The sequence below is a fragment of the Aythya ferina genome, assembly GCF_964211825.1.
Source record: "Aythya ferina genome assembly, chromosome: 12".
Lineage (NCBI taxonomy): Eukaryota > Metazoa > Chordata > Aves > Anseriformes > Anatidae > Aythya > Aythya ferina.
The window spans coordinates 14586048-14607153 of NC_140308.1; the positions used below are offsets into that span (position 1 = coordinate 14586048).

Sequence of the window (21106 nt, forward strand, 5' to 3'; positions counted from 1 at the left end):
AGAACTTCCCCCTCATAAAAAAAGCCACATAGAGGATCATGAGTCTTAACTTTGCCCAATCTGTCTGGCAGACTGTTTAGCAATGGGGAAAAAAATGTGTGTAATTTTTAGTAGGATTAAGAAACTTACAGTGAATAGCCTTGCCATGTCCAGGTCACAGTATCCTAAGGATAAAAATAAAACACAGAAATGTATGACAAAATGAGATCAAAGTTAGAGAGCAGATAGGTTACAACATAAAACAGGCACAAGTTTAGTAAAAGCAGATGATGGTGTTATAGTGCTGTAGTGAAAATAAATAAAGGTGACCATATGTCTAGGATTTCTTGCTGTAAAAAATTGGAAATAAGCATGGCAGACTTGTGTTCTATCAACAATTAGGAATAAAACTTCAGTGGTTATTTAGATGTTTTAAATCATTCATTCTCATTCATTCTAATCTAAACAACAGAAGTAGAAAAAAAGTATCTGATAAGTCTTCTGAAGTGGACTTCACAGTCCACTTAGAAAGGCAGCCTCCTAAATACGCTGGACAAGGACGTAAATATATATGTTATATTGTCCCTAAATGTGTTTTCAAGGACATCTCTGCATAGGTAATCTATCATGCTTTTTCTTTGTGTTTTTTTTTTTTTTTTGGCTTTGCATTTTTTTCTTATTCTATGTTTATTACTTCCTATATATAATTTTTACAGCGTGTGCTGCAGATCCTTACATCCTATCAGTGAAATGCAGTTCCAGTCCCTGTTAAGTGGTTCACTGTTTTGAAATTGATCTGCAAAAGGATTTTACATAGGAATCATTGTAAATAATAAATTAAAAGTTTGGTCTTTTCTGGATTTGTGTGTTGAGCAGGGAATTAAAAAAACACGTTAACAGTCGCTAGACTTGTGTCCCAGTATTACACCTGTCAGTGAAATGGAGCCATATGGCTTTACCCCTATACTTGGCAGGGAGTGTAAACAGTTACCCAGCAAAACAAATGAAAGTTACACAAAAAGAACCATCTGCAAAGCTGCCCTCTTGAGCTGCGTGAAAGAAAGGGGTGTTGGAAGTAGTGCATGGTTCAGCTTTGCTTTTGTTCAGAAAGCCTGCCTGCAGTAAGAGAACTTGACCAAAAAAGGATAACTAGTAGGGAAGTTGTGTGCATTTTAGACTTCCAAGCACAGACTCTGTGACTTTGCAGGAAGTTTCTAACTTCCGCTGCAATATTTTCTTACATTTCCTCTTCCTTGAAGTACAGCTAAGATGCCCAGAAGTAAGTTTTTCGCAATCAGAATAGCAATTACATCATGCTGATTCTTGGGAAGCCTGGAATTCTCCAATGATAAGCTCAGGGCAATAGATTCTTCAGTTACAAAGCAAAATATTTAGCCTAGGTACACTCTAAGTCAGTATTTTGACTTCCAGATTACCAGTTAGTGATACAAGAATGTTCTGCTCACCAGCTTGTTGGGGTATCGGAGCAGCACAGGCTGCACAGGAACTCGTGGAATGAATGCACCTGCAACCAAAAAAGTTGTATGGGTTGTTAAGACTGAGCTTCATACAGCAGTTGGAAGTTCTAAGAGATTCAAGTAAGATAGGATATTTGGAAGAAGATTGTTTTCAAGGCCAGAGGAATGGAAAAGGTTTGTTTTTTTTTTTTTTTTTTTTCTTTCCCATAAAATCATCAGTGCAACTAGTAAGATGTCAGAACAGACAAAAAGCAAGGAGAAAGCTGTCTCAGATCCCTGGACTGTTCAAACTGATTTTCTGTGTATTTCCTCCACTTGATTGCCATTTATTTCAAAGGATTAGATTCTCACAAGGCTGTTGAGTGTTTCCTGAAGTCTTCTCTGTTTTGATCATCTTGGTAAGTGATAGGAATCTGAGCATTTAGTACTGGTTTTGCAACTTTGCTACCAAAGACACTGTACAACAGTAAGAAAGGAGAGCACTGTGGCTTTAACTGAAGTGCGGCACAACAGGCTAATGGTCAGTGATGCTATCAAGCCCCTTTCCGTGTTAAGAATAATCTATTGGCCTATCTTGCTAAGCCACACACAAACAGATTTCATAGTTTAGTTGCTAAGTCTTGCACGACAAAATTTACAGGAAACTAAGTTCACACAACTGTAGGTTGAGTTAAAGGAACATCGTAAGTAGGATGCGTTTTGGTAGTTTATGTCATAGTAGTCAGTCATTTTTCTGGGTAACTAAAGAAACAACAACAAAAAACTACAAACAAGTATGCAGCACAGATATTTTGCAACCTACAAAATACCAAAAATGAGAAAAGTCAAACGATAATATACAGTAGCGGGTTTAGAGCGATGGAAACATCAGTGATGTAAGGCAGCACTGAAACTTTAACAACAGAACACATCACCACAATGCTGCTGTGGGTATGTACCTGCAGAAAGCCATACCAGAGCTACCAGACTAGTATTTCATACATTGTTTTCCAACAAAGATGTGACAAAATTTCTCACCTTGTTTAAATGTGATCAGACAAGATCGGTTTGTGCAGGTGCCTTCTGGGAAAATCAGTATCTTGGATTTAAAGAGAAAGAAAGCAAATATATACACATCATAAAAGGATTATAATTCAGCATCAGTTTATATGAAGGCTGAATTTTTATGCCAGGTCTGTAACGTGTTACACTGCATCACAAGAATACCATTACTATTTCAACAAGAATAGAATGAATTAGTAAAGGATGCCCACAGTAATAACAACCTGATTCATCTTGATTTGGAAACAAATGCTTTGTATGAGAGGAATTTTGGGGACAGGCCTTTATCAGTTCAGAAATACAGTACAAAATGTTTCCAGTGTTTGACTCGAGATGTTTAGTTTTGGTAATGATAGGAGAATTGCTTCTCTTTGTTTCTCTGCCAGCAGTTTCTTACTGAACTGCTGAGCGTATTATCACCAAGAGTCTGGACTGACATGAAGTGCGTGAGGCACTTGAGCATTTACAGGCACAGATGCTATCAACATGAGTCAAGATGCCAGCTATGATGAGAAGATCACAGCTTAAGGGGTAGCAGCAAAAGGCAGAGAGTGTAGGTGTATCTCTGATGCAGAGCTCTGATGGCACTACACACCACTACACAGCCTCTGAATGATTCAGACACAGCAAATACCCAGAAGGACTCTGAGTTAGCTTCTGAAAAATACCAGATTAGATGTATAGCGAGCTGCAATGTGACACACTGAATTCAGCCCCCTATGGAATACAAAGAAGCTTTGTATTTCTCCTATCACTATAGGATTATAAGCAGCATTCCACAGAATCTCAGTACAAGAACTGGTCTGGATTGAGAGGGCTCAAGGTGTGCTCCCACTTCAGTCCGAATTAACAGGTCAAGGCTAGATGAAGGAGGGGTTGTTGCTCAGGAGACACAGGCCGTTCTAAGATATGATATGCCGGTGCTATGGGCACAAAAATGGGCATGTTTCTGCTCAGCATACATCATAAGCCCCAGAAAACATATTAGTGACTGCCCAAGCAGTAAGCTATCATACCCTTCTTCCCCTTTTCTTTTGGTACAGGGTTGGGAGAAGCAATAATCAGGAGCTTATGCTATTAATAAGTGCGAGTGTTGAGCAGCCTGTCGTGTTTCGGTTTCAGGAGGAAGGAATTGGGAATCCAGCTACTCCTCTGTGTTGTGCTAAAAGAATGCAGCCCAGGCACTCTGCTGAGGGTATCAGAGACATCATCTTGTGGTCAAGGAGGAAGGTGTGGCCGCTGCACAGGACTAGGAATCACCCTCTGATACCCCCAGCTGTAGCTGATTCAGTCTCGGAGATTCCCAGATTACTTGACTCATAGGCTCTTTGTGCCATAACATAGCTGCAGAATTGGTGTAAAGCCAATTCTCCTTTTTCTCCCCTTGCTGTTTTCAGCAGAGGTTAGGTATTTGGACCTTGCTGGGATCACTTTATCCACAACAGTTTAACAAGTCATAAGCATCAATGCAGAGTCTAAGCATAGTATTAAAAAAAAAAAAAAGCCTTGCTAGCTTTCACAAGTGCATATTTAAAATCTTCCCTACAGTTGATAAATGCATAAAGATAGAGGTGACAGGAAACCACAACCAATACATCAGAAGAAAGTGGAGAGGCAATGCCAAGTATGATGCCAGTAGATGCAGATTTCTATCCCAGCTTTCTGCCTGTCCAAAGGCAGCAGAGTTGCTGCCTCAACTGTTTTCTCCTTCAGAGCAGCCCCTGCCCCATTAGGTTTTCAGGATGGAAAGCCACCCAAGGCCTAGAAGCACAACAGCAGCTTGCTGCTGAGGAATGACCGTGGGAAGCAATGTGCAGAATCACCAACTATTGTGTCCAGACCAATCTAAAAGCTTTGTTCTTACTGCACTGTTACCCTGAGGAGTGAACTGACCTTCAGCTCAGCTATTTTCCACCTGTGAAATGAATGTTTTAAGCTTAAGTACTGTTTATGATGGAGCTCACACAGTTTGGGTTACTCATTAACCACTGTGAGCGCAGCTCTGCACCACAGCTTTTCACACATGAGCTTGGCTGAGAAAAGTGATTCACATATAACAATACAAGTCAACTACTACCCCGAGGACAGCAAGTTAAGTATTAAAATAGGGCATGAAATCCAAGAGCATCTGCATTTTAGAACAGCAATTGGTATTGTCTGGATTTAACTGATTCGTTTGTCCTGACAAAACTCATTCTGGGCACCAGCCTCTTTTCTTCCTTTCCCAAACCTGTTACAGATCTGAGAGCTGACCTTATATGCCAACAGAATGCTATTCATCTGGGCACTGCCTGACATTATGATGCACAGTGTATCTGGGATATATTACAGAAGAGTAGTGGTATCTTTATTACCTGTGGCCACTTGCCTCCTGATAATGCCCGATTTGTTATCTCAGCGACTGTATTCTTTCGTGAATCAGGGTCTTGACGAGAAACTGCTACAGGCTGAAGGGAACTTAAAATTGCTGTGAAAGAGATCCAGATGTTCATTTGTTTTACACTAGTGCCTAGAAAACACGTGTTCAGGGCTCTCCTGTAACAAAAACTTGTTATGCTCATACTAGGAAACAGACTGTACAAACAGCTTTCAGACTAAATAGATAAGAGTATCATTATTGTGCTCAAGCTGAGGAGCTTGACAGTAGATATGAACTTATCAAATTCACGTGCACCCATTCTACTAATATTACTGTTATCCTTCACCGAGCGTTTCCACACAGTTCTAAGAAAGAGACCTGCTCAGGTATCTGCTCACAGGCTACACTGGGGCCCAACGCATCCAGACTGCACTGAAGAAGTACCTTGAGCCCAGGCTGAAGAAGCGAGTGCTTTTCAGTTATGGAGCAGACACAGCTTGTGAGTAATTAAAAAACAAAACAAAACTGATTTTATCAGAACTCTACATCAGAATGTGTGGACATGCTGAAATGTGATGAGAAACTGGGGAAATAACTATTTTTGGCATCCCACTCCTGTGTTTTTAAGACAAGATCACTATATCACCAGTTAGTTTATTTCCTACCAAGCTACTTGTCTGTGTTGCCTACTGAGTTCTGTCTGTTGGCTTGTTCTTTTACGAGTCCTACGGACAGAAGAGAGATACAGCCAGCAGAAAGGCTGCTGCTGATTCCAAGAATAATGCAAACTGGGATTCTTTCTGTGCCAAAAGGAGGAGAAAATAATAGAAGCATGACTCATCTATCTTTCCCATTCTCTGCATTTCCTTTTTGAGTAACTTCTCTTTTATTCCTTCCTGGTTTGACTCCCATTAAAAAATATCCATAACAGTGCCTGCAAGTTTAAGTTTATGAATATGGTATTTTCCAGACTGCTGTAGTTCAGGGCTGTTTTGAAATAACCTTTATCAAAACACGTTCTGTGTTTGTGGGCCATACTGTTAAAAGACAGCAGTTGAACAGATTGTTCAAGTTACCTACTGAGTGAATTTTCAGATAAATTTTGTGCTCTGAGCAGCTAGGAAACATGCTTTCGATGTAAAGCACATTTAAAGTGGTATTATCTTCCATGCCTGAAAGGAAACAGCATACTCTCAAATGTTTTGACCAATTCTGAAAGATAAGCTGCCCCAAGTGATTTTACTGAAAATCTGACAGTATCTTTGGAACTCAAGGATTTAAAACAGTCTGTCCCTTAATCAGGTTCACAGATAAGACTTTTAACATTTTATTTTTTCATGAATACTTACTGCCAAATACTGGAGTTGAAAGGTTCTCTGCTCTAGATACTATCGATGGCATTCCAGTTAAGGCAGAAACAATGGCATCAAAAAAACTTGAATGAGGAGCTGCAACAATGATGGGGGCTTCCAGCAGACTTGCCACTTTCCCTTTTACTTCAACTTGGAACCCCATTATGAAGAACAAGGTACGAGTTAGGCATGAAAGGCTTGTCTGGATCATCCTCCTGGTAAACAGAAACACAAAAATATCATCCAAATTACAGCTCATTTTCTAAACAAATGCATAGATCTCACCAGCATTGTGGCCAGGCACAGGGTAGGAACACTACTCACAAGGAGAGCGTGGGCTAAAGGGGAGGAAGCAGGGTGAGGGAAGGTCCATCACCTTCTGTGTTAGAGCTTACAATTTCACAGATACAATTTTAAAGATAAGGCAATGTACAGCACCTCCTAACAACATCCCTCCCCAACAAGTTCTGCTATTTCTCTGGCCATATTTTATAGCATTTTAGCATGATGCTACTGGGAGGGCAGGGAGAGTACTTAGCAGTTGCAGTGTCTTTTTTTTATGAACTTTTATCACTCTGATACTGTTGTTTTGTTTTGTTTTGAAATCAGTTTTAAACAATTAAATGACAATCTTCCCATTCCTGGCACATGTTCCCTCAGTGGGACTTCCCATAATCTCTTGGCCTTGTGTTATTTAAAAAAAATAAATAAAAAAAAAAAGTAGAGACTTTTTATAAATCTTGGTCACGCTTTACCTTCTCCATCCTTTTAATGGCACAGCTCCTCCTCCCTGGTGACGGTAAGTTGCAATTGATGCAACCAGCCATGACAGCAATAAAATGAATGTAATAAATATGACACGGAGAGGTAGCAAAATAATCCCCAGAAGAACGGTCTGAAAAAAGAGGGGAAAATCTCAAGAAATAGCATCAACAGGAATTACTGATATCTATGCAGTTACATTGTATGGACTGTGAAATATTTACATTACTCATTTTTAGTGTTTCAGAAAATATTTTTGGGTTCCCATTTCGGTTGGAATTAGAACATCTGACTGTTTGGGTTTTTAGCTCGGATGCTGTTAGACAGAGAGGGTAAACAGAGTTTGCCTGCCTTAGTTTATAGTTTGGCTTGTTCTGCAGCATACAACAAGGTCAGATTCATCTGACCAGCTGAAGTGCATCTCCACTCCAGAGCCTTCTGTCACCAGCTGCCACCTGTCTACAAGCCAAGCGGGATTGCTAAGATGATCACAATGTACTTTTGCTCCTTTAAAAATGACAGACCTTGTGCTGAGTCACACGACTGCTGCAAGTGATCCTCAGTACCACTGCCTGGAGTAGTGCAGAGGCCACATAACTTCATTGCCCCTAGTTAGGACTTCGGCATTTTTTTTTTTTTTTGGTAAAATTATACGTGTGGTTTAAGGCATGGGTTCGGACTTTACAGTGCTGTTGTAGCAGCTCAAGGCTGACGGCCTTTGGAAGTCGTCTGCTCACCGCCTGCAGTACACATCCAGCAGGGCCCTTCAGATGATGGGGACTAATTTCTTGCCTCCTGTCTGTGTGAAGCATCCTGGCTATTAACTCTGTGCCGGGATCTCCTTGAATACTTCAGAATGAATTGAAAAATCTTAGTTCCCTTTTCTCCCCACATTCTGGAAGCTGTTATTAGCTCGCTTTAACTCAAAGCAAAGAAACTCTTGGGAGAGTTCTGCTACGGTCAGACAACCACACTGGGTAGCAAAGCCGGTCTGAAACTGCCCCAAGCTGACATTGCTCCTCACCACTTCCTCAGTTCTTTACAGACACTTGTAAGGGAAGTGGGGGGGAAGGAGAAACCTAACATAACACTGCTTGCAAATAATCCTCAATTATTACCCTCAGCCCTTACTAATGAATATTCAGCTTGCATTTTTCCGCGCACAGCTCCGGGAAGGAGGTGCATTGGCACAAGGTTGGTAGCAGCCTGCGGTGCAGGGCAGGAAGAAATTCTCAGCTGTCTTACCCCAGCACATTAATTTAGAAACTATATCCCGAAGGTTGGCCTTTGTGGCGTAACAACAGCCCTATGTGGACTGAGCAAGCCCAGGCTGGGAGGCAGATGAGCTGCGATACCTTGCGGAAGTCCCGGCGCAGCATTCCCGGCAGGCTGCGAGCAGCTCGACGCCTTCTGGCACCTGGCTGGCTCGGGGCATGCTGAGTATCAGCTTTGCGCGTGTACGCACACAGCAGCGCACGCCCAAGCAGAGTTATTGTAGTGAATAATTGTTTTTATTTGAGCTGTGTTTGTAAAAGTCCCTCAGAACTTGGTATATGGCTGCAGCGGTGCTCACAGACTGACAGCTGCCCCAGTTCAGAAGCACGGCAGAAGTTAGTCAAGAAGTGTGGTAGTTTTAGCGTACACATTTTGATAAGTGTTTAGCTTGTAATTCTGTAATAACATCTGTTGTTCTGTGCAGCTTCTAATAATATATAACACACCTTTGAATTTAGGTAAAGAGCCTGCATGATATTCATCTCATCTTTTAGGGATGTATCAGCCTATATAAATCTACAAAAATAATTTGATTCACTAAGTTTAATACCAGTTCTAATCAAATAAATAGTTGCAAGAGGAGAGAGCTGCGAAGTTCCCCTTTTGGAATTTAAATCTGAATGGTCTGTAGTCACAAACTGCCAGCAAGTCAAGTGGATTTTGATGTGAAGGCACACACAAGTTTCTCTGTGTCGTGCCAGATCAGATAATGAGTTTGGACTAGCTGAGTTGTGAGCTTTATTATTTTAAAAGGAAGCCTACAGCTGCACAGCAGCACTCCTCTCGCAAACTCAGCCTTTCTAGACATCTTTTCAGCAATGACTACTTACTGTACAGGAATCGCAAGGCTTTGAATAATAAATGAGTTTTCCAAATTTGTTTGTACTTAAATACTTGAACGATGATTATTAAGCAAGAGGATTTTAAATTACCTCTCTCCTTTCCAAAGGAACAAATGATTATAGGACATTTGAAATATAAGCATCTTTACATTAATCCAATTAATCCAAGTATTATTAATCCAATTCCTAGATACAGTAGCTTGGTTTTAATTTTTCTTTCATTGACACAGTCCTCCTGCAGGCTGCCCAACTTCTTCATTCTTCCTTTGTCATATCCTCCTACTGCCCTCTTGCCGATACTCAGGAGAGGCTCTGGCTTTAGGCTCTAGACCTGTGATAGTGACAGGGATTAACAGGAATTTTGGGCCTTCGGGACTCTCTTCTGTGTTACAAAAGGTACGGTAACAACATACCAAACTTGACAGTGGATATGCAGTGTAAATTAGGATAAGTAGAGGCAGCAGGTGCAGCAGCTTATGTTCTCTAAGCACTGCCACATAACGTTTCCAGGGCAGATGGACATTCAGGTATCATTTGATCCTTCTTGAAGTATACAATGTTTTTTACCTAGAAGTTGTATATAGAAGTAGTTATGGAAATTTAATAGTAACTTCAAGGTCAGTACTCTGGATACACAGAAATGGATTCAGTAGCTGGCTGTAAGAAATTTGGCCCTGGGGATTTATTGCTCTTTTGGCACAGGTCACAGTGAATCTGAAAAATTCAGGTAGCAAGTTAAACCAACCAAGACTCCCTGCTTGCCTCCCAAAATCAGATCCCTATTTTTTCCACCATGCATGTCCTCTTGTAACATGATCTTGAGTCCCAGTTCAACCTTTCAGCTGCATTCAATAATGTGGAAGGGGCAGCATAAGCATAAATCAGCATGTTTTCACTTAAAATACCTTTTTACTTTATTAAAAAAAAAAAAAAAAAAAAAAAGTAAATGTATGCACTGACCTACAATGAAAAAATAAAGGATGCAGGGATGCCGTAGCAAAAGCAAAACAATTCCTCCCTCAAAACTTTAATAAATTCATTAATCTATTTTAGGCAGATGCACAGGTGGTACTGATGTGCTGATGCAAGCTATTGGCTTTCTAGGTCACTGTGTAATGAGGCAGAGTTGATTCCTGCTCCATCAGCTGCAGAGTAGGGTAAGAAAAGGACAGAAAAGAGAAAGGTCAAGGTAGGTTAGAAAATAAAAAGTTCTGGAGAAAAACGTACAGAAGAAAAGACAGGCTTAAAGTTCAGTAACTATTAAGTCGGATCAGATCTACTCATTTCAATATGCAGTAATTACAAAGATAAAGCTATCCTGAGTCATCCGAAGAACTTTTCCCCAAATTAGGGATCACCTGGGTACTTTCTGTTTAAGTTGTGTACAACAACTGTGTGACCTTTCACTACTGCAGTCAGTAGTGATGACTGCAATTTTGCTTCAAAGCTCACTACTGCTGGGTCCTGTCCCAGTTAGGTTGCTTCTCCTTCCAGGTACATTGTGGAGTTATGCATAGAGGGTATCTTGCTTTAAAACATACCATGTTTTTCATCCCTTCCTCCTGAAGGAAAAAGGGTATATTTATTACAGATCAAATGGTAATTGAAGCTTAAAATTGCAAGCTTTTAAAAGTAGTTTGTGCATCCTTTACAAAGAGCAGGCAGCAGAGAGAACTGTCCATTTCTGGAACCTCATTAAGGAACTGCTGCCGGTACCTCAGGGTTTGTGCCTACAGCTTCTGACTCAGGTGCACTTGAGCTGTGCTGCAGGCTGCTGGTAAACACAGGGGTTAAGAAGATTTGAAACTGTTTTCCACATCTCTCAAATTTCCTCTAACTAGCTACCTTCAGGGTAAACACCATTTATAACTTGAGGGAGAGCTACATGGAACATAAAATATTTAGCTGCACATCAGCTTTAGGTATGTGTAACAATCAGCAGAAAGCGCTGAAAGTTTGCCTACACACTGCTGTGCACCTCGTCCTCACCGAGATGCCACTCCATGGCTGGTTCATCTCCTCAGTTTTTAAAGTGGAGATGTTTGGAAATCAACGCCCAGAAACGCTGTTTGCTTTCTGAGTTGTGCGAGTACCCTCAGCACAGCCCAGCACTGCAGCGGGACTGCAGGAGCCTGGTTCAATTCACCCAGCGACAGCAGCAGTACGGCAGGGAGGGGGGGATACCCATTTTGGGGGGATATGGAACTCAGAAGGGGGGCCTCCTTCCTCCCCCAAAGCAGGCTTAAAATCAGCTTACAGCAAGTTATGTGTCTGAAGGGGATTATTGTAAAAAGAGCACGTTATTTTCTATTTTAGTGCATCACTTCAGAGAGCGGCTGTCAGCATCCTCCCACTAGCGCCAGAGGCGCCTGGCACCACGGACAGCATCCCACTTTTGCGAGTGGGGACGCGGGGATTCCCGTTTCCTCCAGCAGCGAGGTGTTACTGTCGGGACAGCACCACCCTTGCCAAGAGCTCGCTGCACACCTCGCACCAGGAGCTCAAACCTGGCGCTGAGCACACCAGGCCCTGCTAACCCGGAGGCTTTCCCCCCTTACAGGGGACAACAGCGGCTGCCCTACAGCCCTGGGGGAGCCCGGGCCGGCCGGGAGCCCTTCCATTTTTCCCTCTTTCCCTCAGGCGGCCGCTGGCTTTTGCCCCCCGGCTCCGGGAGCCGCCTCAGGGCCGCGCAGCCCCGCCGCGAAATGGCGGCCGCGGGGCGCAGCCTTGGGGCAGGGGCAGCCGCCCCCCGCCGGGAGCCCTTCCCCAGCCCGGCCGGGCAGGGCAGGGCAGGGCAGGGCAGGGCAGCTCTCCCCTCCCGGCACGCCGCACCGCCGGCCTTACCCGCAGCTTGTCCCCGGCGCTCAGGCGGCCCGGGTGGACGAAGGGGTTGAGGACGACGGGCGAGCAGAAGGAGTGCTGCCTGGGCAGCGGCAGCACCCGCGGCGCCATGCTCCGGCCGCCAGCGCCGGGCGGCTGATTGCGCAGGAGCTGCCGCCGGGGGGGCCGCGAGGTCCCCGGCACTGTCCCTGCCCCGGTCCCAGCCCTCCGCCCGGCCCCGCCCGGCCCGGCCCCGCCGCGGGGAAGGAGCCCTCAGGGGCCGCAAGATGGAGCCGCCGCGCCCGCCCCTGCCGCCCGTCTCCTGAGGTGGCAGCAAGAAGGCGCCGGGCTCCCCCCTGCCGCCCCCAGCCCCGTGTCCTCCTTCCCCTGCCCAGCCCGGGCTGCTGAGGGGCGGCTGGTGTGCCTTGTTGGCAAGCACCACGGCTGTTATCTGAGAGATAAGGGAGGCAAATGTGCTCAGGGTGTACAACAGGAGGCTTTTTATTTTTATTTTTTTTTCTTCGCGTGGAGGGTGCGTTTCCGCGCTGAGGTCAGGAGGAGGTGAGGTGTGGAGACACACCGTGAGCTGCATCCATGGGCACGGCCGCGGGTGGGAGGCTGTGCTCCTGAGGCAGGGTGGCTGAGGCGGAGGTGCTGCCCGCTGCTCACGTTACTCCATGCTCATGTGGCTGCTTCTTTTTTCAGCACTGAAGGAAGCTTCAGCCTGATGGTGTTGAGGAGGTGAGCCTGTGGGTTCTTGCACTGGATCTGCTGTGACTGTGAGGGTGAGCCCCCAGAGCGCTGCGCTCAGGGACGGGTGGCTCCTGGCCTCCAGGCCATGACCTTGGTTCAGACACTTCACTGTGGCACTCCCTCCTGTCTCACACCTGTTCTTCACACAAAAACATGGACACTTCCTCACACAACATTAGTCTGTCACTGGACTGCTTGCATTTCCTTTAAAAAATTGTTATAGAAACCTCACAGTTCAGTTCCCAGTTTGGCACGACTACTTCCTCAAATATGGTAATTATTAATTATTATAAAATTATTTTTCAGTTGTGGCTTGATGTGCAGGTGCTTAAGGAATAATCAAAATAATATATTTGGGTTAACTGAAGCCTGCGTATAGTGGAAACTTGACAAATGTAGGATTTCCCTTGGCGGGCTTCCAGGGTCACCCTGTGACTGCCTGACCTTGGAATTAGCCTCTGAAAAACTAGAGCATGAACCAGTGCAGCACGATCATCATGGGAAGTGAGGCTAGAGGGAAACCCCAGAGCAGAAAGATCAGTTCTGCCTCCGTCGTTCTTGACAGATGATTCGCGGATTTGTTCCAGCACTTCTCTGGTTATGTTATGAAACATTTTTTCTATATCTGAGCAGAGTCTCTTTCCAATTTCTATTCACTTGGTGGGTATGAAAACTGTTTTCTTTCCTCTTTGCAGCTACTTCTTGCACTCTTGTATAGTGCTTTTGTGATTTACTCAAGCCTTCACTAGACTCAACAGTTCAGTGCTTTCAGGTTTTCTCTCCCAGGTCATAGTTTCTAGGTATCTGATTATACTTAATGCCTTTCTCTGGCATTTCTCCAATAGGTCCACACCTGTCTTGAAGTACCCAAACTGGAAATGCTACTCACTAGGAGGACTGACCAGTGCTACTGATTGGGCAGGAAGGGTTGATTTCTGTCTAACACATTTATATATCCCTGCTTTTATTGCAGTAGCCTGGCCTTGTGACTCACACTGTAAGTCATGATAACTCTTAGATCCATTTCTGAGTAATTACTTGTCATTTACAACACAAAGTTCTAAGAATAAAACACTGCATTTGTCCTTATTAAATGGTTGTAATGATCTTACCTCTAGAACCAGGAAATAATAAAGCATCTAGTTTTAAAGACATGATGCTTTTATTATGTAAAATAATCTGTTTCTGGTAACTTGTACATTTGTTAAGAAACAGTGATATTGATTATAAATATTTACTCATCTAAGGTTGGTCAGCCGTAACATCATGAAAAAGGCTTAAGCAAGCACCAAGATACAAACAGTGCAAGAAAAATGTGTTAACGTTCAGAATGTGAGAAGGTGTGATCCTTTGCCTAATCTGACATCAGTTTCTCTTTTGAATAATAAATCCATTTTGGTCTGCGAGTCTGTGGTGGAATGAACTTTGATCCTTGTTCCACTAACACAAAATACCACCAAGCTATTATGATACTGATGTTTGGAATTGTTTCAATATCTTTATTTTACCGGAATATGTATCTGGCAACGTGGGAACAATAACATTAGCTTATTACTAATTATTTTTGTAGGTTGAGCACACACCTTTAGTTTTGCAGGTCAGTAGGAAAGCATATGATTTACCTAAAGAGCTTTACCCAGTACTGTCTTGATTCTACTCAGAAACTGTAAAAATAGTGGCTCCAGAGCAGGTGTAGCTTCTGTATGCAATCCAAGTGAATCATATCAGTGACAGAGGACAACCCAGTAAACACTTCCACAGCGTAGGCAGAGATTCTTCTTTCATATAAACTGTCACATTTTTAAAAAAGTTTATGGAACTTTATTGTTTTTAGTATAAATTATATATACAGCTTAAATTGGACTGTGATCTTTCTCTCATCAGAACTGCCTTTGGAACAGCTTATTCTCCCCTGCATTTGTAAAAATATACTCCAACATATCTTCTTATCGTAATGATCTTAATAAAGCTACAGTAATTTATAAGTATTTTCAGTATTTATCAGTTCTGTAAAGTGTGGTAGACTAAATCATCCATTGCAGAATAAGGAATTCTTGTGAACTAAATCTTCCACTAGCAATTCCAACTCTGAACCAGAAGCTAAATGAAGTTGCCCTTTTTTAGCATTTCTATCTTCAATTCTTCAGTTAGGCCTGTTGTCTTAACTTTATAAAACACACAAAGGCGTTCTTTGATACAGAAACTGAAAACCTCCTTCGTGTTTGAATTGTTCCGTTTGCTTTTGACCAAAATGCCCCCTCTTGTGGCCACGGTCGTGTAATATTTCTGCACAGAAAATTTAGCCCAGTATCTGTAAACTGCTCGTGAGGAAAAAACCACGACCCTTCCTCAAGAACAAGTGACAAAATTTCTTCGTGCAAAGTAGCATCCTGATTATTGGCTTGCTTTCTGTGATAGAAAATGTGAACTTCGTGTGCAAAATGGGTATGAGAACAGAAATAGATTCCTAGTGTGTTTTCATTGTTGGTTTAACTTCTCCTTTCTTTCTTTCCAGGCCATGGTCCCCTAATGCAAGTTCAGTCTCCGCTTCCCTCCTGAAGGAATGCTGACTAATTCCTTCCAAGAGAAAATCTGGGTGCAGCTGATGGGATGTTTTCTTCAGGGACCAGTGAAGCCAAATAGTGTAATGCGAGACACATCAGCTTTGTTTTTCTCCACCTGGCACAGTCTTCCAGTGTTATCTTGGTAAGCCATATACCCTTAAAAGTCTTCATGCCTTAGTCATGCAACACACAACCTCAGTAACATGCTATGTTAATAGTACTGTGGCAGGCTGCCACAAAAACAAAAAAAAACAAAAAAAAAACACAAAAACAAACAAACAACAAACACACAACACAAACATTTTTGATAATTGTATCTCAGAGTCAGAAGGGCATTGCATGAGGCTCCAAGCAGACTTAGGCTTACTGTTAAGCACTGTGGACATACTTGTCTCCCTGATGATGTCCACAGCAGTAAACATGGCCTGTTGTGCAGTTCGTATCTGCTGCAATAGTAGACAGCATACGTAACATGAGAGAGGATCAGAAACACCCTCTACTGTTTCAAGTTCTATACTGACAAATTAAGTGGCAGACCTTGGGGAAAAAAATATATCTGATTATGGAAGGTAAGTGAAACCAACATTACTGAACAGTTGCTATTCCTAATATCTACTCAATAAAAAATGCTGTCCATGGGAACATTCAATGGGCTGGATAATGTACGGTGTAATTTGTTAGGGCTCCATCAACCAGTTTCAGTCTGCTGAGGATCTAGATCTGCACATCCCTCAATAGAATTTTTTGTTTCATTCCTACTTCAAACAAGGGAAGCAGATTTGGCCTGTTCCTTTCACAGTGCTCATGTAGTTGTGGACCAGAGGTTGTGCTGACAGGCATACATAGTCCATCCAAGCAGACACACACATGTGCATTCATATGCGTGCGTGTATATATAATACCTCTTTGACTCCATTTAGTTTTTCAGTTTTCAAGTCAGTTGCAGAGGTGCATGTATCTTGGAGTTTTAATTAAATGTTAAATAAAACTGAACTGCCTCTAAAGCTAAGGATTCTCCTGGGTATTACTAGATGTTTCTTTTAACAGGAATTCCTTTCTCTGCCACTTTCCCTTGTTCAGTAAACACTGGGCTTTCTGTCCTAGTATTCTCTCTCTTATATTGGTGCACATAGAGTTCACACAATGTTTGCCTGGTAAGTTTGTAAATGAGTCATTGCATTTGAGAGTTATTTCTAGATGTTTTTGTCAGAGGGGAGTTGCCATCCCCAGCCTGTTAAGTATGGGAGTCCAGCCCATTCTCTGGTATAGGTAAAATAGTCAAGAATGTGTCCTGGCATGCTGCACTAGAGAGAGGAACCTCTAAGAGTGCCCTGAATCTGCTTCTACTGAATTCCTTTCTCTTTGTATTGCTAACTGACAGAAGACAGATAAAATCAGAGGCAAGAACCTAGCCACTTCAGTTTGCAAGTCATACCTGATAATGACCTCTGCAAAGGCAGATGCTTAACGTGCATGTTGTTGGTTCTGGTGGAGTAAGTAGGGCTTGCGTTAGATTTTAGGTCCTAGACAGGCAGATAGATTGCTGAGCTAGCTCAGTTAACAAGTTAGGAAAACATACATTAGCATCGGGCCTTGCTGATGCTGGCTGAAAATAAAGGTAGTATTTATCTCAGGGAATCTACTGGGGCTGTCCCCTTGGAGAATCCTCCTGTAAATATTCCTCACCTGCGGTGGCTGCAAAACTGGACAACTTGACAAGAATTTCTCTTCTGTTTCTCTGGGTAGGGAAAACTCTAGACTGATGAAGGGGGATCTCCAACTCCCAGTGCTCTCAAGCTGGTACCTTCCCTGATTATTGAATTCACTTGAAAACAAAAGAAAAAAGTAGATTTACAAGAAAAAGAGAGACTCCAGTGAATTGCGTGAGAATGAGATATAAAATTAACGTGTTTTTTTTTTTTTTTTCCTTTGAACTGAACCCAGGAGCCTCAGTAAAGTTTACCCTATTTAAAGCATTAATTAGGGAGCTGACTGTACATAAAGATAAAACAACTCTTAAAGAAGTCTCAAGGGACTCAGAAAAAACTAGTTTTGTCTACATGAAGCAAAAGAATTTTAATTAGAAGCAACTGAATTGAAGTGAACTGATATGAGCAACAAAAAGAGAATTTATCCCACAACGTATTCAGGGAGCGTAATTGAATGTTCATTAGCTAAGAGTTATATACTGACTGTTAATGAGCAGAAATGAATATGTATTATTTCTTATTAGGCTGGAAATATATAGAACTAATTGCATTTAAATATAGTAGCTATAAAGCTGTGTTTTTTAAGTGTCACAACTAAGAACAGGAAAGACATAGGTGAATTTGTATTCCTTACTGCAGTAACACTTTAAATATTTATTATGCTAAGTGGTATTAATACATAGCTTTTTGTGGAAATGGTTATTATGTTGTGTTAGTAGGACTTGTGGATGCCTTCATTTGGATAGGATTTATGCTTTGTTTATTATAAATTAGGGAAGGCAGTAGAACCAAGACACATGCTCTCGGATTACTGTAAGACAGTGTTATTTTTGCTTCTCATAATGAGAGTCCTCTGTTATTCATGATCAAATGGCACTTGGCTTATTGGTATTACAGCCTGCTAATAATCTCAGGAGAGAGTTTTGGTAAGATTTCTTTGTTGAAGAACTACAGAAGAAAGCTATTTGGCTAGTTGGTGTGCTGATAGAAAAGTAGAATTAATTTGTATTAATACAGTCGATGTGTTGTGTGTGCACCCAGCAAGGGCCTATGCCTGCCAAGAGGTACCTACACCTCTTTCTGGGGACTTCAGTAGGGACTGCAACAAAGGTGGACTCAGACCCATAATCATTTATTGTCACTGAAAGGCCACCTCTTCTCCAGCATGGCAAAATAGATGTTTTTTTTTTTCATCATCCTGTTTGCTTTGACATTGAAGGATATTTTGCATCTGTAGTCGGGAAAGGTTAACTCACCTTTGAGCAAGCCATGCCTTTTGAGATCAGTGCTGTAGGCAGTGATTTTGGGGAATTTAGATTGCTATCTCCCTACTTAATTGAAAAAATACCTGGTTTGGTCTGATTTCAGTTTGTTTTTTAATTTTGTAATCTATCCTTTTCTGATAAAATTCTTTTGGTTACTAAAGGTTGACCCCCTGGTTTACCGTTATATCTGTAGAGCTAATAAACAGAAATTTGCACTGCTAAAGGTAGCAGTCCAGTGAGTCTACATTTAGCAATCCAAAATTATATTTATTACTTATACAGATATATTTTTACCACAGGATTCATTAGTGGTAACAACTGTGCACGTTCATTTTTCTGAGAGATTGCAACCTTTTTCCACTCACAAGAGGGCGATAAATCCCTAGTCATCTTTATTCAGCCTCTATAAAGCGATCAAGTGAGCAGTAGGCTAGTGTAAAATGTCACAGAAAGCAGCTTGGTGTTAGATAACTGATACATAGAGAGACTTGTATAAAATATTGTGATTCCTTTTCTTTCATTTTATGGGAAGTTTAGGTTAGGCTCTCTTCCTTTCATGGCACCATAGATCCTATTGTTGGTAGAAACTGGATGTGGAAAGGTTATTGAGAGGAATCCCCTACTGTAAATGTTTTTGTCGTGGTATACTTACACGTATTACATTCAGATTAATGTCAAGTGCCTCAAATAATGTGATTTTCAGTGTATTCTTCAGGAGAGTCTTCTATAGCCTAAATGTTGTTGTGTATGCATATTTCTTCCTCATGGTGAAACTGTGTCTTTGGTAATCAGAATTTTCTATTTCTTAACTTTAATATTTTGCCTCAATGAAAGTATCTCTTCTGTTAAATCTCCCCACCAAATGCAATGTTATCTCATCTAAATGCAAAGACCACAACTTGAAGTCTGTATGTGTTGATAATATCAGTATGGGGAGCTGCCATTAGCACTGTGGTTTCTCTATTTGTGTAAACAATTTTATGAGCACTTTATTATCCTTTTAAGTATGTATATTTATTCACCTTCACATCCATTGCCTCTCTGCAGTAATTTCTGTTTTATGTTGTATGGTAGAATAGTTTCAGGAGTTTTATGTAGAATAGAGACAAAAAGGAAAGAAAAAATAACTGGTTTAATATACTAAATTACTGTGTCTCTGTTGATGTTACCTGAGTTCCTTCCAGCTCCTTTATTTGGAGGGGCTGGATTCCTTCCAGCTCTCAAGTTCCAATGACCCAGCCCATGCAATTTTTAAGCTGTCGGTATTAGAACAAATTCTTAATTATTTATGGTATAGTATGGCCTCTGAAGAATATTCTCAGTCTGTGTCTTAATATGAAAAATAAATAAATCTCTGAAGTCTCTAGCAACACACTGAGGCATTTGCTTGAGGTGTTAGTACAGTGTCCATCTGAGTTTCAGTGTCTCAAATGACGTGACTTCCAATATATCTTTTAAATAAGGAGACAAATCCAAGGCTCTTGGGGCTCTTTCTACAATCTGAATGGAGTTCTGGGGCTGTCTCAAATGGCTGAAACAAAGCCACCTTTATATTGTCTTTCACCAACTTTAAGCAGCCTTGGGTTGCAGGAATCTAGAGGCTTGTCTGGCCCCTTGCCCAGCATCTCACTACCTCAGGCCCGTGGTAGGAAGCAGCTGTTAGCAGGCAGGGCTATCCCCAGCTCATTTCTTTTGTATTGTCCTGCCCAGAGCAACTTCCCCAGCTGACCATCACCCATCCTCACCGCTGGTTTCTGCAGGGTAAAGACAGAGCTGTCCTTGAGCATAGCACCAAGTCTGCACTGCTGGCTACCAAAATGCAAGCACCAATGTGGCTGGGCAGCGAGCAGAGCTTGGAAGAGAAGCAGAGAGGAATTTTAGGGTGGAAACCCCTATCTCACTCGGTCTGCTTAAATTAAATTAGCCTCCTCCATTCCTTTTTTAATCATCAGACAAGGTCTATGACCTCTTCACTCACTGCGTTTTCTCAGCTCCAAAGCCAAAGGGGTTTTGCTGGCTATCTGGTCACAGTCAGGAGTTCCCAGGTTCGGAACTCCAAACATGATCTTCTTCACAGAGGTTCTCTCAGTACAGTCAGGCATTTTGGCTATTTCAGTTAAGACCAAAATTAGATACCAGAACCATATGATCGTGTGGTTTTTTTTTTTAATTTTTATTTTTATTTTTTATTTTTATTTTTAAACTGTGATTCTTACCATGACTGCATGCCCTCTAGAACTTCATCTGTATATCAGAAAGATACCTAAATTCTATTTGTGTCATATTTAAAGATCTAAGGACAGCACACTAGTAGGAGATCAAGTATGCAGATGGGTCAGCTCTTTTTATACATCAAGAGCAGCTGAGAGGGAAAAATCAAGAAGAAGCATTTCCAACCAACTCACTATCTGCAACTCAGCTTGAGGCATCTAGGCAAGTAAGATGTTAAAACTATGATTAAGGGGGAAAGGAAGATATGCAATACGTATTTTTTATCTAGCAACTCTAGGAAGATGTCCTCCAGCTTCAGGCAGTTTTGTTGAAGTCTGGGGGCTTCTTACAATGGGCCAGATGAAAAAAAAATTGAGAACTTTTGCTGGATACCTTTTAAAGTGCTAACACTGAGGCTATCACAATGCCATCAGTAAGACAGGTGTGGCTGCAAGATTACAAGGGCAGCAGCAAGATTCAGGTGGGTGAGCTCAAATAACGGTAACGTAACCTGCCCTGAAGCACACCCTGACTTCTCAAGTGCTGCAAATGTGGTGCTGATGGTGATAAAGCTGGGTAATTTAAAGCAAGGTCAGGTGCAGGTGCTGTTTGGCAGTTGGGATCCCAGGAGCTCTGAGGACTACGGCAGTATCTTTTCTACACAGGTACTCACAGATAAGGCTGATATGATGTAGG

General features: G+C 42.0%; 1 protein-coding gene and 2 long non-coding RNA genes across 8 annotated transcripts in view; 2 read left to right on the forward strand and 1 right to left on the reverse strand.

Moving 5' to 3' along the window:
* The window catches only part of LPCAT2 (lysophosphatidylcholine acyltransferase 2), a 29591-nt gene extending 17421 nt beyond the window's left edge, over positions 1-12170 (reverse strand). The window contains exons 1-8 of one of the 2 annotated variants that reach the window (XM_084533322.1): positions 11933-12068; positions 10049-10233; positions 6965-7104; positions 6207-6424; positions 4853-4965; positions 2475-2535; positions 1446-1504; positions 130-164 (exon numbers count right to left, since the gene is read on the reverse strand). In XM_084533322.1, coding sequence (XP_084389448.1) covers positions 130-164; positions 1446-1504; positions 2475-2535; positions 4853-4965; positions 6207-6420 — 482 coding nt within the window. In that variant the 5' untranslated portion in view covers positions 6421-6424; positions 6965-7104; positions 10049-10233; positions 11933-12068. Of the gene's footprint in view, positions 1-129; positions 165-1445; positions 1505-2474; positions 2536-4852; positions 4966-6206; positions 6425-6964; positions 7105-10048; positions 10234-11932 lie in introns of both variants that reach the window. The other variant, XM_084533321.1, reaches the window with a different exon arrangement.
* Positions 1-21106, forward strand: part of LOC311443265 — a 328368-nt gene that overhangs the window by 152192 nt on the left and 155070 nt on the right. For all 5 annotated transcript variants that reach the window (XR_014697156.1, XR_014697157.1, XR_014697158.1 and 2 more), the window contains one exon: positions 15177-15367. This is a non-coding gene — a long non-coding RNA (uncharacterized lncRNA). The remainder of the gene's footprint in view (positions 1-15176; positions 15368-21106) is intronic.
* Positions 21013-21106, forward strand: part of LOC311443268 — a 45190-nt gene continuing 45096 nt past the window's right edge. Inside the window, exon 1 of the long non-coding RNA XR_014697167.1 lies at positions 21013-21075. This is a non-coding gene — a long non-coding RNA (uncharacterized lncRNA). The remainder of the gene's footprint in view (positions 21076-21106) is intronic.